Here is an 18,803-nt window from a genome sequence, read left to right on the forward strand (position 1 = left end):
TTAGGTCAATAAGAAACCACATGGTAAAATCTGCTTATAAAAATAGAAGCCACTATGGGACAGAAGATCACAAATGAAACTGCTATCTGTTAAATAATCTTTATAGTGTTCACGGTTCACGACTTGAAGAGTGGCAGGAACAGTATCTATATATTGTATACTTTGGGCATATTTTAAAAACGAAAAAGGGATCTGTCTTCCCTACAAAAATATCACAGCTTTCAAGAGTATTTGAAACAGATTACTAACTCCATAAATTTACTAAACCTTTTTCAGCTCACTTGGTCTAAAAGCAAAGAATTTTCAAAGACTTACTTATTGCCTCAAAGTAAGTATTGATTTGGTATTTTAATTCTTGAGGCAGAAAATACCATTCCTTTATGCCCAGGATGAAACAGCCATCACTTCAGCACCACAACAGGCTGCCTACTATACTGAAAAAAGTCAACCAAATACACACCCTATTTCCACATAAACACCCACGAACCTTTGAATTAAACCATCAGATAAGCTATCCACAAATTCTGCAAAATTTTATTAAGTTGTAACTATCTACAGAAGATCTTCACAAGGGATTCTGTTAACAGGGATATCCTGAATTTGCTGGATTTACTAGTTTTTAGAAGAAAGCTCCCCATTTTTCACTGTATAATTAATAGTTTCCTTCTAGTACTGTGCAGGCAAAACCGAACACTCTGGAGCTTACCACTGAGTTGGCTGAAGTGGATCAGTTCTTCTCTTGAAAGATCATTCCCTTTGGAAAGGTTTAGAGATTCTACTTCAGTAAAAGCTGCAAAAAATGATTGAATAAAATGGGTTCATGGTGCTCAGGCATTACCAAAGTAGTTATAATGATGACAAAAACCAGGAGAAACTCTCCCCAAATATCACTGTTTCTCACTTACCTGGAGGGATGTGCAACTTAAAAAGAAGCTTGAGTTTGTCAGTGAAGCTTCCATTATACATCGTATCTGTTAAGGGAAAGGACAATCTATTCAACTGGACCGAACTTTAAAACACCCTCTTAACCTAAACAATCCAACCTAGGGAGGTTGGAACTGGACACGTGCCCTACCTTACAGGGAGTATAATTAGATATGAAGCTTAAGGAAAGCACTATCACTGTGGCTGAGCCTGGGGTTAGCCTAGACTAATGAAAGAACACTAAAAATGTCTATGACTTACTTAAATAAAATCACAGCACCAAAGAAATATGGCACTGTCTCAGCATTTCCCTTAAATTTTTGTTTCCTGAATTATACCACTTTGAAAACAAGATGAAAGGAACAGAGCAGTGAGCCAAGAAAGATTTCAGTTCCCCGAAGTATAAGGCATTGGTCATCCTGCTCCATCTGTGTATAATATGACATAGTATGAAGATTTATCATAAACCAAACAGGCTGGGCAATGAGATCAGACTATTCTTAATTTCCAGATATTTTGATGGCCAAGCCATATTTAAATTTAATCTCCAAGAGGGAATTATTCTGTCTGTAATAAAAATCCCACTATTTGACTCTGTGTTAAGAGACTAAGTCTCCTTAGCTCTTTGTATAGTGTATGGAAGGTGATACACGCCAGGACTACTCCCAGGAGCCTTGTGAATGTGCTCATGTATGTTTTGTTGCCATACCAAGAACACAGGCAAATTGTTTGAAGTTTATAAGGCAGTTGGAGTTCTCATCCATCAGTCGGAATGTCCACAGGGCCAGAGAGTCTCTGTTTGCACAGTGTGACCAGGGGCTCAGGAGATGACAGAGAACCCTGAACTGTTGGCAATCAATCCGGTACTGGTCAAGGTAGGGCAGACTGGCATCGTGATGTTGCAGGACAGGACTATTTACACTCCAGTAACAGGAAAGAAAATGCTCCTTCTGCAAAGCCAAGATAAAACATTAGGGTTTAGGAAACAAGAAGTCTCTCTTGGGGAGAGATGTGAGGAGTCAACTATGTAATCAGTAGTACAGTTGGCATGTAAAACATATATGAGTCCAACCTTTATCTCTATTTACTAAAACCATTTCAAAATCTACCATTAAGATGGCTGTTTAGTAAGTGAGGAAAATAGCACATTACCTTGAATAATTCATAAAGCTCTTCAAGTTCACTAGGACTGAATTTTACTTCTTGAGACACAACACGTAGCTGAAACAAAATTAAGAAAAAATTAATTAACATGTCTTCCCTCTTTAGAGTAAGCCCATAGAATAAAACTATGGGAGACTTAAATTACATTAACAGACACTGGTTGCATATTCCCGGTTTTGGCATGTTACAATTAGAAGTAAGAATAGCACTTCTTTTATAAAGTAATCAGAAGAGTATAGATTAAAACAAGTAATTACTCAAAGAAAATAAAAGCTTTACCCTCATTCTGTTACTAACATACATGGAGCCTACGCTATGAAACCCAGGAGATAAAACTCAATTATTTATAATGACATAACATATAGCTTCCTTTAAATGGGCAAATGCATGTTCTACTCTCAACAGTGAAGCTGAATACTCATATTTTAAATTTTTAAAAATTGTTAACAGCTTTTAAAAAACAAAGTTTGCTATAAGACCAGCTTCCAACTTCACAATATATATGTTTTGTAAAATGAAATACAACAATACCATCTTAGCATAACCACCAGCATTTACCACAGAAAGAAGCACTGGCGGTGGACAGATTAGTATTATCATCAGATATTAGAAATGTGCCACTTAAGAAAACAGGCAAACAAAGGAAGCTCCTCACAACCTCCACCTTCATTGAGCAGTCTGAATTGAAAGGATGAATTATGCAGATGGAGAACTGCCACATTACCAGACGTTCACCCACAACAAAGACAAAAAGCAACCCCTGCTGAATGCACTACAATAAGCTCTTCAGTGCTGCTTCCTGGAGTAAAATGCAGGTGCTTAATTATTTTACTGTATGGTGCTCTATGCTGCTAAGAGAAAAGAATTAACATCAGCAGATAGAAATATAGGTCAGCCTGTTCCAATCCACACAAAGTGTGAGAGATACACCAGCCTTTAGAAGTGGTTGGCAATGGTGTTATTTATAACAAGACCAGAAGGTCATGCTGTGATTCACAGACTGAAAACATCACAGGCCAAGCCTCAGTTAACAGACACCCTGCAGACATGAAGGGGTTCAGTATAAAATCACATATTTGGCCCTGGAAACTTAGCTCTTCTCAGAACCTTCCAAAAGCAAACAAATTTTATCAGGAAGAACGCTGAAACTCTTCCAAGTCACTCACCACATTCTGTTTGGTTGTAGTTTCCAGGGTCTGGATCACATAAAGCCTGTTCCTGCAGCGCAAGCTCTCAACATCCTCATAGCAAATATCACCGTATCTCTAAGAAGAAAAGCACTATTCCATGCAATCAACTGTTGGGAGACACATCTAAACAAGTATTTTTGTCTTTCTTGCATCTAAGCACAACACAGGCATGGACAAAGGAAGAACACAGAAACTCTGAGGAAAAAATAATTTATTAGAGCCCTAACATTCTCCTTAATCAGTGTAACTTTCAAAAGGGTGTTTAGAAGTGTTTCAGGAAGCCATGGAGAAAGAAGAAACTGGAGTAGTTCCCTGTGTGGGAAGACAAAGGAAGAGATTTTACTGTGTGTTGGCTCTATACCCGACTCTGCTATCACATGGTGACTACTACTGCAAGGCAGCAAAGTCTAAGATGTACATGTTGTCAGGGACTGAAGTTTACTCTAGTGAAATTAAGAAATCAGCTAAGTAGTTTCTGAATCATTCCTGGCTACCTCTTTAATTTCTGAAGAACATGAAAGGTGTCTGAGCACTGGAGGGAATAAATGCATTTAAGGAAGAGTGGGATAGGAGGCAAAAACTAGAAACAAATTACCAGAGAAATTGTGGAACAAATTATTAAACAATTAAAATCTAAACAAAAACCAGAAGATCAAAACAGGACAATATTCTTTATCAAGACCATGTCAAATCAATTTCCTTTTATGAAGAAATTCAGTAGATTCAACTCCTCTTCTGTAAAGTTTTTAAACAGTTTTCAGCAGCACAGGCAATCAGGAAGACATGGCGTAACCATGACCACCATGCAACATGGGCAAAACTATTTCTAATAACAAACTTTGAGAACAAATTAGTGGAAAATAACCAAATTAGGCAAGACTTCCAGAAGCTTTTCCACAGTGTGTTTGTCCCCTTATTAGAAACACCCTTTTAACATGATATGAAAAGCTGCAATACAGACAAAAGAGTCTGAGCACATTAACTCTGATGAAAGGTTAAAGGAACTGGTTGCATTAAATCTAGAAAAAGAATAGATCTGACAACTCCCTTTTGGAGAGCAATCTGTTAACTCTCATTCTTTTCACTTAGATGAGAGACTCATGATGAGGCTGGACTCTGACTGAGCGGCCTGATCTCTAGCTGCAGGAGAGGTTGGATTAGATGGTCTTTAAAGGTCCCTGGCCAACCCAAACTATTCTATAATTCATTCTATGACCAGACTTGAAAGCGCAAATGATGAACAACCACCTAATAGCAACAAGGAACTATGGAGAAAACCACAGCCAACTCTCCTCAATAGTGCTTTCTGAACATCTGAAAGAAATTATACTCGATATTTTCCCACATGGGCAGAGAAACCCTAGAATGGACTAAAGTTTTTGCAGATTTTCCTCTGTGGAACTGTTTTAACAACACTAGACTTTTTAAAGGGTGATCTGGGTGGATGCTGGACAGGAAGCTGCATTGGATAACCTGTTGAATTTTCTTCCAGAACTGTACTTCTATGTTCCTGTGGAGACTGTTACCCACATTCTTCTGGTTTGAAACAAAGTGGAAGCAGAGAGAAATTGCATCTCTGAATCGTAACTTATTCACTGGTCTGGCTTCTGAGCACTGACATTGAGCAATGGCCTTAGTAAGAATATAAATACAATAATATAATGAAAATCTGAATTAATTTAATGTGATAAAATGTTATACAGTCTTCTGTTCTCTAGGTAAACATGATTAGACTGTCAATGTATATGCATATGTGCATGAGTTAAAGGACTGAAACTGAACTACATTTTAAAATTCAACTCCATACCTTTTCACTTAAACTCATTTCTCTCATGAGCACTGGTATAAACAGCAGAATCACAGAGAGTATCTCTGTTCACTTCTCCATAATTTGCAACTTATTTGCAGAACGACAACCCTCCATTGCAGCAATCTTCCCACTTCAAAATTTGTTTTATTTTATTTCCTCAGTGGTATGGAAATAAAACCCTTCATCAAGCAGGAAATTGACTATTACTCTGCATGAGCTGTTCTTAAATATGAGACACTTGCCAGCACTGAAGAAACTCAGTTTCAACTGAAGACAATAATTTGCATAAGGGGCTGTGAGATAGAAACTGGGATATGGTCCTAAGAACAGGGCTGTCAGCTTGGAAATGGATCTTCCAAGATCCACTTCCAAAGATCTGCCCAAAAAAATGTTCAAAAGCCATATCAAAGACTATTGATACTGTGCTGTCTCCTGCAGAAGTGGGTCTTTTTCAGTCATGAAGCTCTGCGAAAGCTTCAACTTACACTTCTGAATGCAATATACATTATTTACCATATCTGGTCATTGAATGTAAAAAGTATTAATCCTCACTTTGAGCTCTCAACTTTTTTTTTTCAAGAATCTTACAGCAAGTTTTCAAACATGATTCTTCAGTATAATATTCTTATAAAACAATATTACAGCAGAAAAGACTTTTGTATGATTAGCCCAGACTACAGAGACAGTTCCAAGTGAAACTGAGTTTCTGATTCTTGACATTGTTCACCACATTAAAAGCTGCACCGTATTCTTAAAAAAAAAAACCAAACAAAGAAGACAGTTTCTAAATTGTACAAATTACAGTTAGTTAATCTTTTCTGTGTCAAGGTCAGGACATTTTTTCAGAAGAGATATACTGTTGATTTTTTACTAAAAACATGACTGTGAATCAGAAAACAAAAGACGCATCATACGGATAAAAGAAACTAGTTAACAGAAAAAATAAAATATGAACATATCTTTTCTTTCAGCTTGCTTTTCACTTCCGGTGGACTGAGCAGAAACCTACCTACAAATAGATTAATACTCTGATTCACATCATGGCAAGGGAAAAAAATGTCTGATGGAAATCTGGGACAAAAAGAAGAAACTAAATTTCCTCCCCAGTGCAGAGCTCCAAAGCTTAACACTGCAGAAAGTAAATTTGCAAATTGAAAGAAAGTACTAAAAGAGCATAGCTGGTCTTCCTCACCCAACACATCTCTAGATGCCGTTTAACCCATACTATAAACTACTCAAGTACACCGTTTCCCATATACATCGTTATGTCAAAAGTTACCAGTATCTGCTATGGCAGTAATCAGTCTCAAATTAATACAATACAAAGGCTGTTTCTGCTGTATTTTGTAATTTAGTTAACATACTAATAATGTGAATGAGGGATGGTAATACATGACCTATGATGAATCTCAGGAACGCCACTCAGGATAGACCAGAAAGTACGCTCCCGGCAGTTAAAAACCCAAAACAACAGAAAAGTACACCTATCCCACAACCTATAAGGTTTTCAGTGAGGCTTAAAAAAATATAGAGCCAAATTTCTACCCTAGTTTGTACAATGTAACTACACTGTTTCAAAGTAGCCCATGAAACATTAGCACTGCAGGAGATGCAAAAACATGTCCACAAGAACACATACTTCATTTGACTCTCGGATCAGATCAGTGATGTCCACTTTTGGATGGTCACTCTTTGTATCACTGAGGTTGGAGCCCTGCTGCACAGCTGGAGGCAAAGGACTGTCTTTGTTAGTGACACTGTCAAAAAATCTGCATAAAGCAAACACATGAGAAATCAGCAAGAACCAGTTTATCACACTAAAACAGCAACATCAGCATCTACTGAAGAAAAAGTGTGCAGAGTATAGGAAAAAACAAAGAATGTCAGAGCCAGTAACACAAATGTGCTGTAACAGTAACAAAGATACTCAAACATGGGAACTGCCCACCCAGAGAAGGTTGAAGAGCTTCTAGCCTTGGGAGTTTTTAAGACTGAGCTTATGTGATCTAGTACTAGCAGTAATCCCCATTTGAGTGGGAATTTAAACTAGACTCTTTTCAAGGTCCCTTCCACTTGGCATTTCCCTGGTTTTTTAATCCATATCTTCTGTGAAGAAGACAATCTTAATTCCCCCAGATGTATAAGCCAAAGACATGCCTGATCTGTACCTGCTTATCACATCTATATAACCAGCCTAAATAGATCCAGTGGAGAGGCCAGATTTTACAATAAACACCAGACCGTATGGTCTCATAACAAAAACTGCATTTTCTGCAGTAATTCTGTAGCTCCTACCCCATTCAAACAATTTATATTATCAGTTCTTAACTGTCATAACTTGTTAACTCCTATAGCACAGTAGTTCTGCTGTTCTAATACTCCATAACACATAACCACAGCAAGAATGGGAATTTAGTTAGTAAAGAGAAAACTGTACAAGTTTTGTTTGCAGTACATCAGTTTAAAGAATACTTCACCTTACTAACATAGAACAAGTATCTCATAATGATTGAACTCATCACACTTTTTTGGTCTTATTTCTGTTTTAAACCGTTAACAGCAGAGGATTCAGCAGCCTAGAATACAAGAACTAAGCTGAAGAATTTGCTGTGTGTAAGCTGATGCCTGAATGACTGGAACAGTTATAATGTGCTTTAGATATCTCATCAAGGCAAGCTGCCTTCTATACATGATGCAAATTCAAAGTAAAAAGCACACTGCTTTTTCTTTAAAATTCACAAAATAGTTATGGTTTTAGAAGAACTTGATATAGGATGGGGTTTTCAAAGGATCAAGGCCCACTTTCCAGCCACCTCTTCCAGAATTTCAGCCTGAGATGAACACTAATTCCTTTGAAGCCTTTGGAAGTCTTGGCTAGATGCCTTCTCATCTACCTCAGAATGACTTATCTACATGCAATTATAGCAGCTGCTATGTAGCCTGAAAAAGTAACAGTTACACTGATACCTGTTGAGAACAGTCACTGCTTCTGCATCGTCCTTACAAGTGAGCAACTTCTCCATGTTGTATTCCAGCACTGCAAGGCCCAGCTGCAAGATTGCCTTTATTCCATCATAGAAGAAACAGTCCACCACATTGACTGCACTTTCAATTGGCAGGACACTGATAAAAAGGGTAAGGAACCAGGAGAGAGAGACTGAAGAGAAAAAAGTCATGTCCATCACGTGGTCTGTCAACTGAGGCAGGTGAACCCTGATGAGCTCCTCAAACACTGCCTGATCTACCAAGGCACCTGCAGGGAAAGGATAACAAAACCACCATCCAAATCTTAACACAGAGAAGCACACTTCTCAGAGCACTAGCCAGAAGCAAAGTTCCTGTCCTAGCACAGCTTTGTTGTACAATCACACACAGGTCCAGCTGCACAGAACCATTGGCTCCTTCATCCATGCTACAAGCTGTGCTCTCCATGTATGGGGCCAGAGTCTTGGGCATGCTTGAAGTGTACTAGCACTTTGATGAGTGCACAGCTGCTTTCAGCGACTCTCCTGACAGCCAGTAGACTCCCTCTGCCCCAAGAGAGAAACTTCACGTCTCATTTTCTTCTAACATATACACCTGTAAGAACTGCATATGAGATCAAAGGCCAAGTCTGGACCTGAACTCCTTTTCCTTTATCTAAACTGGCTAAATTTCAAATAAATAGTATGAATTGCAGTTATAATTCCAAAAGAACAATACAATAATCTAAATGATTATTTCCTAAGTAGTTATCCCTAGAATACTGACAATATCTGAAAATCACATCCATGCCTATTTAAGGAGGATTCACGGGTATAGCAGGACCCACAGCTGGTCTGTGGGCCAGAGTGGGTTAATGAACGAGGTTTGTTTTTGGAAAGTATTTTCTGACCAAGGCTGTTGGCATGGAGACCAAGAAGAGAAGGAGGAGAAGGAGATAACCAGGAAAGAAAATCTGCATCTGGGGAACATATATTTAGAAAGGTCCTGGGAAAAACAGAGGTGAAGAACTTTTCCGCCAGTAATTGTTATGTTGATTTATTGTAACTAATGAATAAAGTGTAAACTTCGTAGAGGATATAAAAGACAGCATGCTGTTGTAATAAACAGATATTAGCCTTCTGAAATGTACTGTGTCTATTTATATGCCACGCCTGCCTCAAGAGCGACATATGGGATGTTCTCTGTAACCTCCATTTTCTACTCCACATTACCAAAACAAATGCAATGGTTTCTCTCCACCGGTCAGTCTTCAGCTCATTCCTTACATTTGTTCTTAATGAATAACCATTGACATTCAATATAGGTAGACATTCCATTCAAGATAGATAAAAAAGCAGATGGATGTTACCAATGATTCGGCGATTGAAGTAATCAGGGAGCATCCTTTCACACACAGCAACCAAAAGCCAGAATGCTTCCTCCTCTTTAGCATACAGCAGAAGCACTGATGTTAGAATATTCATTGCCTGCAACATTCAAACAGCAAAGGAAACATAAAGAGAAAAGACAATGAAAACACAAATGGTATTATTTCTTAGAATCTTATTTCTGAAAGCACTTTACAGCATATTTTTTAAAGTGCTGGGATAACCTACAGCCATATCTAGGACAAGAGTTTTACTTCCTATGGTGTTAAATACAGAACAGAGTATCTAAAGTTTAAAAAAATATTTTTAAGTGTTATATGTCGTCTTAGAATGCAAATGCACATATGAGTGGACATAACAGCATTTATAAACTAATTCAAGTACAATGTAAAAACTCATTTTACACAATGGCATGAAAGTAAGTGAACCACTACGCAAGAAATTATTCCACATTACTCTGACAGATTTTATGAGGTACTACCACACTGCTATCATGAGCTAATATTTCAACAACCAACACTAAGACTCTCAAAACTGCTATACCTGGCAATATCCAATTTGTGGATTCCTGAATGCATAAGCTGTAAGAACTCTTCTGAGGGCAGAAATTCCTGTGTCACTTTGAAAAGCAGGATGCTCAGGTAAGGAGCGACGTAAATCTCGTTCAATTTCATCAGTAGCCAAAGTGCACGTTCCTAAGGACTTTTCCACCAACTTAGTGTAATAACCAGGGTTGGATGCCATATCATTTACAGCACCTGCCAATACATTGCATTGCAAGGTATTAGAGGACAACAGTAAAGTAGTAATTTGATTGTTTTCGATTTGTATAAGAATTTTGGTGGCTACTGAAGAACCTCACGATTCTCCAAATACTACTGAAGTAATGGGTCAAAGTAATTCTACTGAAAGTAATGGAATCACTAACAATGAAAATTGCCAATGATGGCTCCCAAAATAAACCAATTATACTCATTATGCAATACCTGAGAAGAGCAGCCAGAGTTCTCCTCTTAATGCCTCTGGGATGCCTCTTAAAACTAGGTCTCGAGTCTTCTTTGTTCGAAACATACTGACCCCATGGCCCCGTTCTGCAAACAGGATGTTCCACGACTGTTCCTTCATTTTTTCTTTCAGCTGTGAAAAGCAGAAAATAACAAGCATTAAGTATACTGGTAGACTCCCCTCAGGTTTCAGAGTGTCCCGGGTTGGTGTTGTGTCTGCTCCTCTCCCTGCCCCCACACCTTGCTGTCTACATGGAGCTGCCGCCGGTGCCGCTTCTCCCCTGGGGCAGAAGCGGGGTAGGGCCCGGGGTAGGGCCCCAGGGCTGTGCTGCTTGGCTTGCCCGGCTGCCCGGCTGCCGCTGCTGCTTGCTGCCCCAGCTTGCTTGCTACCCCAGCTGCTGCTGCTGCCCCACTGTTTTCTGCCCCAGCTTGCTGTTGTCCCGGCTGCCGCTGCCCTGCTGCTGCTGCCCCGGCTGCTGCTTTTCTCCCCCACCCCCCTCCCCTTCATCTCGAAAATCTGTACCGGCTCCGGACGGGACCTCAACATCGGAAACTGCCTCTGGAGCCTGCCAAGGAAGCTTTTTCGCCCTTCCCAGCAGCGACTGTCTCTCACTTTGGTGAAAACGTTTTTTGTCATCTGAGATTGTACTTTCCTGGTGCTGGGAAGTGTTTTTCTTGTTTGTTAATAAATAGGTTTTTTCCACTTTTCTCCCTGAGTAAAATTCTTTCCGAGCCTAGTGGGGAGAGGAATTGTGAGGGGGGCTTATTCTCTGGGGGGCTCCTTTGGAGGCTTTCCCCCCCGATTTTGTCCTAAACGTGGACAAATAATTTGGTGGCCTGTACGGGGAAACCAGAAAAAGTGGAAAAAACCTTATTCTAATAATATTTTGTTTTCAATTGTTCGTGTTGGTATTGGTATGTTTTTCGAATCCATAATGGCTTTTGGAGTGGAAGCCTGCCTGTATGTTTGGTCTTTAGGGTTTTTTGAGGTGTTAATACCCCTGTGGTCCTTGGGCTTGTTCTCTTATCCGGAGATAGCCCCAGTGTTGTCCCTAATACGTAGTTTTTGCATTAAAGGGGTATTAACCAAAATATTTATTGGGCTAGGCTTGGTTGTGATGATTTGCAGGAGGTTTATAAGAATGTTAGAATCTACTTCAGGGATGTATAATTCATGGTTTTTGTTGTGCTCTCAATTTATTAGAGGAGAAGCAGGCAAAGAGGACTTCTCGCCTTTATTTTCCTTCTTCTCCTCTGAATCATTTACATCTCTGTTAGAAAATGTTCCGTTCTCCCTGAATGTTAAGGAAACCATCTTTCGGGTATTTAATTTAGTAAGTTTTTTCTATACTGTCTGCAGCTTATATAAAATGAAGGCTGAGATTTCCAGAGGGGCTGGTGAGACTCCTGATTTAGGAGTAAAGCCAAGCATAAGGAATCTTGAGTGGAATGAGAAATGGGAGAACATGGGCCAAATTCTAAAAGAATTTTCTGACCCTATAGTCTGGGACTTCCCATCTGAACAGATTCAGGATCCAGTCGAGGTTTCAAAATACCTGAGAGAGAAGTGTCAGGATGACCCTAAGGAAAAAAAAATCACTGCAGTGAGCTGGGCTCTGGTGTATGCTTATCGTACCCTGTTAGATAGTGTAGAACAACAAACAAAGGAAAGGGAACAGGGAGATAACGTAGCTACTATTCCAGTTACTCAGGCTATAGTTAACACCCCAGGCTCGAGGACAGGGGCGAAATTAGACAGTAAGCTTCAACCAATGGCTGTGGCTACTAGTACAAGGAGTGGAAAGTGCACAAAGAAGACCAAGTGGCCAGTGGAGGATGATGATGAGGATGCAGGAGAAGGACCTTCAACGCCTCCTGATATAAAATCAAGAGTCAAAGCAACTGGTGTGAGATCAGAAATCAATAATGAGTCCCTTTCCCTAAAAGATCTTCGTGGTTTAAGAAAAGATTATTTAGTTGGCTGGTCCGGCTTTGGGATGCAGCAGGCGAGGCTACCATCCTAGATGGCACTGAAGCGAGACGTTTGGGATCCCTATCTCATGATCCGGTCATCGATGAAGGAATGATAAGGGGGGCTAACCCTCACAGCCTCTGGGCACGTGTTTTAGACAGCGTGGCACAAAGATACCTGTGTGCCGATGACCTGTACATGCAGCAGACCCAGTGGAAAACCATAGAGCAAGGGATCCAACGTCTGAGGGAGATGGCAGTGGCGGAGATTATTTTTTCGGATGATATAACAACTAGGAATCCGGACCTGGTACCATGCACCCCGGTAATGTGGACAAAGCTTGTGCGACTTGGGCCATCTGAATATGCCTCTGCCTTAGCAATAATGAAGCGGGAAGAGATATATGAAACGGTGCTCGACATGGCGAAGAAGCTCCGGGCATACGCGGATGCTGTGCATGGCCCAACTCATGCCAGAATCGCCGCCGTGGAAACACGCTTGCAAAATTTAGAGAACAAGATAGAGGAAAATCATAAGAGGCTCAGGGAGGAGATTAAGGAGGACCTCCTCCAAGTTTCAGCTGTGCAAATTAGGCGTCCTGGCACCCAACATAGACGTTCCCCCGGTGGGGAGAGGAGGTACACTCCCCGGGCCGAGCTATGGTTTTTCTTGCAGGATTCTGGAGAGAACATGAGGAGATGGGATGGGAAGCCTACGGCTGCTCTGGCACAACAGGTGAGGGATTTGAAAGAAGGCAAGATTGAAAGAGGAAGTTCCACCAGAAGGAGAGCTCCTCCTGTTGCCTGTACCCAAAGTGCCAAATATGATAGTGATAATGACATGTCTGACTCTCTCGAAGGAACTTCTAAGACGTATGCCCCAGGAAAGAAGGATAAACAGGCTTAGAGGGGCCCTGCCTCTAGCCAGGTGAGGCAAGGGAGAACCGTGTCTTTTGGACTTTGTGGATTCAGTGGCCTGGCACATCGAAACCACAGAAGTATAGAGCTTTAGTTGACACAGGTGCTCAATGTACAATAATTCCATCAAGATTCGTGGGGGCAGAATCTGTTTCTATTGCTGGTGTGACAGGTGGCTCGCAGGACTTCACCCTGGTGGAAGCTGAAGTGAGTTTAACCAGAAGGGAATGGAAGAAACACCTTATTGTGACTGGTCCAGAGGCCCCATGTATTTTGGGCATACATTACCTTTGATGCGGGTATTTTAAGGACCCAAGAGGCCTTAAGTGGGCATTCGGAACAGCAGCTGTGATGGCAGAGCACATCCAGAAATTGAACACCTTGCCTGGACTGTCTGAGAATCCAATTACAGTAGGACTTCTGAAAGGAGAAGAGCAACGAGTACCAATTGCCACTTCAATAGTACATCGCCGGCAATATAGGACGAATCGAGATGCTGTGATCCCCATCTACAAGATGATCCGTGAGTTGGAGAGCCAAGGGGTGGTGAGCAAAACCCACTCACCCTTCAACAGCCCCATCTGGCCTGTGCGCAAATCTGATGGAGAATGGAGACTGACTGTGGACTATCGTACATTGAATGAAGTGACTCCACCGCTGAGTGCTGCCGTGCCGGACATGCTGGAGATGCAGTATGAGCTGGAGTCCAAGGCAGCAAGGTGGTATGCCACCATTGACATCGCCAATGCGTTCTTCTCCATTCCTCTGGCAGCAGAGTGCAGGCCTCAGTTTGCTTTCACCTGGAGGGGCCTGCAGTACACCTGGAACTGACTGCCCCAGGGGTGGAAACACAGTCCCACCATCTGTCATGGACTGATCCAGGCTGCACTGGAAAAGGGTGAGGCTCCGGAATATCTACAATATATTGATGACATCATCGTATGGGGGAACACAGCAGCGGAAGTGTTTGAGAAAGGAGAGAAAATTATCCAAATTCTCCTGGAAGCCAGCTTCGCCATCAAGAAGAGTAAGGTTAAGGGACCTGCTCAGGAGATCCAGTTCCTGGGAGTGAAGTGGCAAGATGGATGGCATCAGATTTCTACTGATGTCATTAACAAAATTACAGCTATGTCCCCACCTACTAACAAGAAGGAAACACAAGCTTTCCTAGGTGCCATAGGCTTTTGGAGAATGCACATCCCTGAGTACAACCAGATTGTGAGCCCTCTCTACCAGGTCACTCGCAAGAAGAATGATTTTCACTGGGGCCCTGAACAACAACAAGCCTTTGCCCAGATCAAACAGGAGATTGCCCATGCGGTAGCTCTTGGCCCAGTTAGGACAGGACCAGATGTGAAGAACGTACTGTACTCTGCAGCCGGGAACCATGGTTTGTCCTGGAGCCTGTGGCAGAAGGTGCCTGTTGAGACCCAAGGCCGACCCCTGGGATTTTGGAGCAGAAGTTACAGAGGGTCTGAAGGTAATTACACCCCAACGGAGAAGGAAATTTTGGCCGCCTACAAGGGAGTCCAAGCCGCTTCAGAAGTGATTAGTACAGAAGCACAGCTCCTCCTGGCACCCCGACTACCAGTGCTGGGGTGGATGTTCAGTGGAAAGGTTCCCTCAACCCACCATGCCACCAGTGCCACATGGAGCAAGTGGATAGCCCTCATCACTCAGCGTGCCAGGATTGGAAAACTAAATTGCCCTGGGATTCTGGAAATAATTACAAACTGGCCCAAAGGTGAAAGTATCGGTGTCATGGATGAGGAACGAGTGACACGGGCTGAAGAAGCTCCACCACACAACCAGCTACCAGCAGAGAAAGCATGTATGCCCTATTCACTGATGGTTCCTGTCGTGTCATAGGGATGAATCGGAGATGGAAAGCAGCTGTATGGAGCCCCACACGACGGGTTGCAGAGGCTACCGAAGGAGAAGGGGGATCTAGTCAATTCGCCAAACTCAAAGCCGTACAACTGGCCCTTAACATCGCAGAAAGAGAGAAATGGCCAAAACTCTATTTGTACACTGATTCCTGGATGGTAGCCAATGCTCTGTGGGGATGGTTGAAGAGATGGAAAGAGGCAAACTGGCAGCACAGAGGAAAACCAATTTGGGCTGCTGAAGAGTGGAAAGACATCACTACTCGATTAGAGAGATTACCTGTGAAAGTAGACGCCCATGTCCACAGAAGTAGAGCCAATGAAGAGCAGCAAAATAATCAGCAGGTAGATCAAGCTGCAAAGATCGGGGTGTCGAAGACAGACCTTGACTGGGAGCACAAGGGAGAGTTGTTCCTAGCTCGATGGGCCCATGATGCCTCGGGTCATCAGGGCAGAGATGCCACCAATAAGTGGGCACGAGACTGAGGGGTGGATCTAACCATGGACAGCATCTCTCAGGTTATCCAAGACTGTGACATGTGCGCTGCCATCAAGCAGGCCAAGTGGGTAAAGCCCCTCTGGTATGGGGGGCGATGGTCTAAGTATAAGTACGGAGAGGCCTGGCAGATTGATTACATCACACTGCCTCAGACCCGCCAAGGCAAGCGCTACGTCCTGACCATGGTGGAAGCCACAACTGGATGGTTAGAGACTTATCCAGTGTCTCATGCTACAGCCCGCAACACCATCCTGGGCCTGGAAAAGCAGGTCCTTTGGAGGCATGGTACCCCTGAGAGGATAGAGTCCAACAATGGGACTCATTTTAAGAACCTCATTAACACCTGGGCTAGAGAACAAGGCATTGAGTGGGTGTACCACATCCCCTACCATGCACCAGCTGCAGGTAAAATGGAAAGGTACAATGGATTACTGAAAACCACCTTGAAGGCATTGGGTGGGGGGTCCTTTAAAAACTGGGAACAACATCTAGCAAAGGCTACTTGGTTAGTTAACACCAGAGGTTCCATCAACCGAGCAGGTCCTGCCCAGTCTGACTCCCTTAATATAGTGGATGGAGATAAAGTCCCAGTGGCCCATATTAGAGGTTTGTTAGGAAAGGCAGTATGGGTTAATCCTGCCTCGAGTACAGGCAAACCCATTCATGGGATTGTCTTTGCTCAAGGACCAGGATGCACGTGGTGGATAATGCAGGAAGATGGAACAACACGATGTGTACCACAGGGAGATCTGATAGTAGGATGAGACAGAAAGAAATATGTAAATGTTGAAGGACTGAGTAAGTGAAATGAGAGGAAATGTGTAAGTGTTGAAGGTTTGAGCAAGTTGGATGAAAGCTTTTACGTTGTATTTAGTGGGTATATATCCCAATCGTGTGTAATGTTCACGATGTGGGATAAGGGGTGGAATGTCCCAGGTTGGTGTTGTGTCTGCTCCTCTCCCTGCCCCCACACCTCGCTGTCTGCATGGAGCTGCCGCCAGTGCCGCCTGTGGGGGTGGGGCCCCGGGGCTGTGCTGCTTGGCTTGCCCGGCTGCCGCTGCTGCTTGCTGCCCCAGCTTGCTTGCTACGCCAGCTTGCTTGCTGCGCCGGCTGCTGCTGCGGCCCCGCTGTTTTCTGCCCCAGCTTGCTGTTGCCTCGGCTGCCGCTGCCCTGCTGCTGCTGCCCCGGCTGCTGCTTTTCTCCCCCACCCCCCTCCCCTTCATCTCGAAGATCTGTACCGGCTCCAGACGGGACCTCAACATCGGAAACTGCCTCTGGAGCCTGCCAAGGAAGCTTTTTCGCCCTTCCCAGCAGCGACTGTCTCTCACTTTGGTGAAAACGTTTTTTGTCATCTGAGATTGTACTTTCCTGGTGCTGGGAAGTGTTTTTCTTGTTTGTTAATAAATAGGTTTTTTCCACTTTTCTCCCTGAGTAAAATTCTTTCCGAGCCTAGTGGGGGGAGGAATTGTGAGGGGGGCTTATTCTCTGGGGGGTTCCTTTGGAGGCTTTCCCCCCCAATTTTGTCCTAAACTTGGACACAGAGAAAAAAAGTAAATTTTGCTCCCAGTTATATTCATATAAACTGGAAACTGCAGCGTTGGCATCTGTAATGATGTGTGAAATGAGTGCTGAAGCAAATCAGAGCAAAATCCAGCCTCTATGCAGAGCACAAATTTAGCATAAAATGCCAACTCATACATGACCTACTATTCTTTAAAGTACGTTTACAGAAGATGAGACGGAAAGTAGATCTAATCCAGTATCCCATCTGACAGAAACCAACATCTGCCACAGCACAGGAAGGTCAAACAGACATTTCTCTGAAGCAAAGCAATTGTTGATTGAGTGCTCCAGCTCCTGTGAGGTTCCAGGGCTGAGACAGCGTGAATGTCACCACTACAATTTCTGTGCATGCAGCACTGAGATTTAACATTGTTAAAGCAATTAAAGGTGCTGAAAGGAAAAGTAGATTTTGTTCACTTTTCTTCAACATACTATAAAAAGCAGGGTTTAAAAATCTGTAATCCTTTTTGTCCTGCCCAAAGGGTATTTATTTTCTGGTATTTCTAATATAAAAAATTTCATATCTTAATTTACTCAGTTCTGCTCAAAGACTTATTTTGAAATAAAACTGTCTACTTGCACATAGTATAAAGAAGTGAAAACTGGATGTTCTGCTGCAAAAACAACTACAATATTCTCCAGAGCGTAACTTTGTCAGACAGTGGTGCAGAAGAAGGAAACAAGGAAGAAGTTAAGTCAACTTCTTAGAACATTCTCATAGCTCCCAGAGAGTTTGTAGCAATTTTATATCTTGAAAATTCAGATAGAAATGCAACATTTTCACTATCATAAAGCATCAACTCTTCCCTGAGAGGTGGAAGAGCAGGAGAAATGAACTCCATTAAGATAAGGCATATCTTTATCACAAAAGATGAGCAGAAAATTGAATAGAGCTATAAAGAAGCACCCTGTGGACTCCAAATACAGAGAATGCAGATGAAAGAAGACTGGCAAAGCCCCTGAGGAAATCAGCAGCCTGGCTGGAATTAATTTTTATATACTTCACTCCTTTCCAATTCAATTCCAAGAAGTGTTGACCGTTTTATCCCTTACCATTTTAGAGTCAAGGTTCTCAGCATCCTGAGGATGGTAGACAGTCATTAGTGCTTCTGTACTGACAGTTTTGCTGTTATCTCTCTGGCCAATCTTCAACTGTCCTGCACCAAAATCCTTTGGATTGTCAGAGGCAGAACCAGTTGCAACCTTGAAAAAAATTTAACAGCAGCACTCATAAATAACAATCCTTCAAGAAGCAGCACTGATACCAGACCATCATTGTTCATTATATTAAGTTACAGATGCCACATAAAGACTTCTAAAATAAATGACAAAAAGCAGTGTCTGCTCTGCACAGCTGGGCTTTCAGGAGGCTGCACTTGGGGGAAAAAAAAAAAAAAAAAATCTCTCAAGCAAAAAATGAAATTATGAAAGGACAAATATTCATAATGAGAACTAAGAATATGAGGATAGGGAGACCCAACCATCAATCACCACCAAAAAAACCCCATTCATACAGTGAACT

The 18,803-nt window shown here is 42.2% G+C and overlaps 1 protein-coding gene across 4 annotated transcripts in view; it reads right to left on the reverse strand.

The window, feature by feature from the left end:
- TBC1D8B (TBC1 domain family member 8B) overlaps positions 1-18,803 on the reverse strand; it is a 36,783-nt gene that overhangs the window by 1,537 nt on the left and 16,443 nt on the right. For all 4 annotated transcript variants that reach the window (XM_056491850.1, XM_056491849.1, XM_056491851.1 and 1 more), the window contains exons 8-18: positions 18,335-18,484; positions 10,427-10,577; positions 9,984-10,198; positions 9,422-9,539; positions 8,056-8,341; positions 6,728-6,857; positions 3,255-3,353; positions 2,077-2,145; positions 1,634-1,874; positions 906-971; positions 707-790 (exon numbers count right to left, since the gene is read on the reverse strand). In XM_056491850.1, coding sequence (XP_056347825.1) covers positions 707-790; positions 906-971; positions 1,634-1,874; positions 2,077-2,145; positions 3,255-3,353; positions 6,728-6,857; positions 8,056-8,341; positions 9,422-9,539; positions 9,984-10,198; positions 10,427-10,577; positions 18,335-18,484 — 1,609 coding nt within the window. The remainder of the gene's footprint in view (positions 1-706; positions 791-905; positions 972-1,633; positions 1,875-2,076; positions 2,146-3,254; positions 3,354-6,727; positions 6,858-8,055; positions 8,342-9,421; positions 9,540-9,983; positions 10,199-10,426; positions 10,578-18,334; positions 18,485-18,803) is intronic.

Source organism: Oenanthe melanoleuca, chromosome 4A (genome assembly GCF_029582105.1).
Source record: "Oenanthe melanoleuca isolate GR-GAL-2019-014 chromosome 4A, OMel1.0, whole genome shotgun sequence".
Classification (NCBI taxonomy): Eukaryota; Metazoa; Chordata; class Aves; order Passeriformes; family Muscicapidae; genus Oenanthe; species Oenanthe melanoleuca.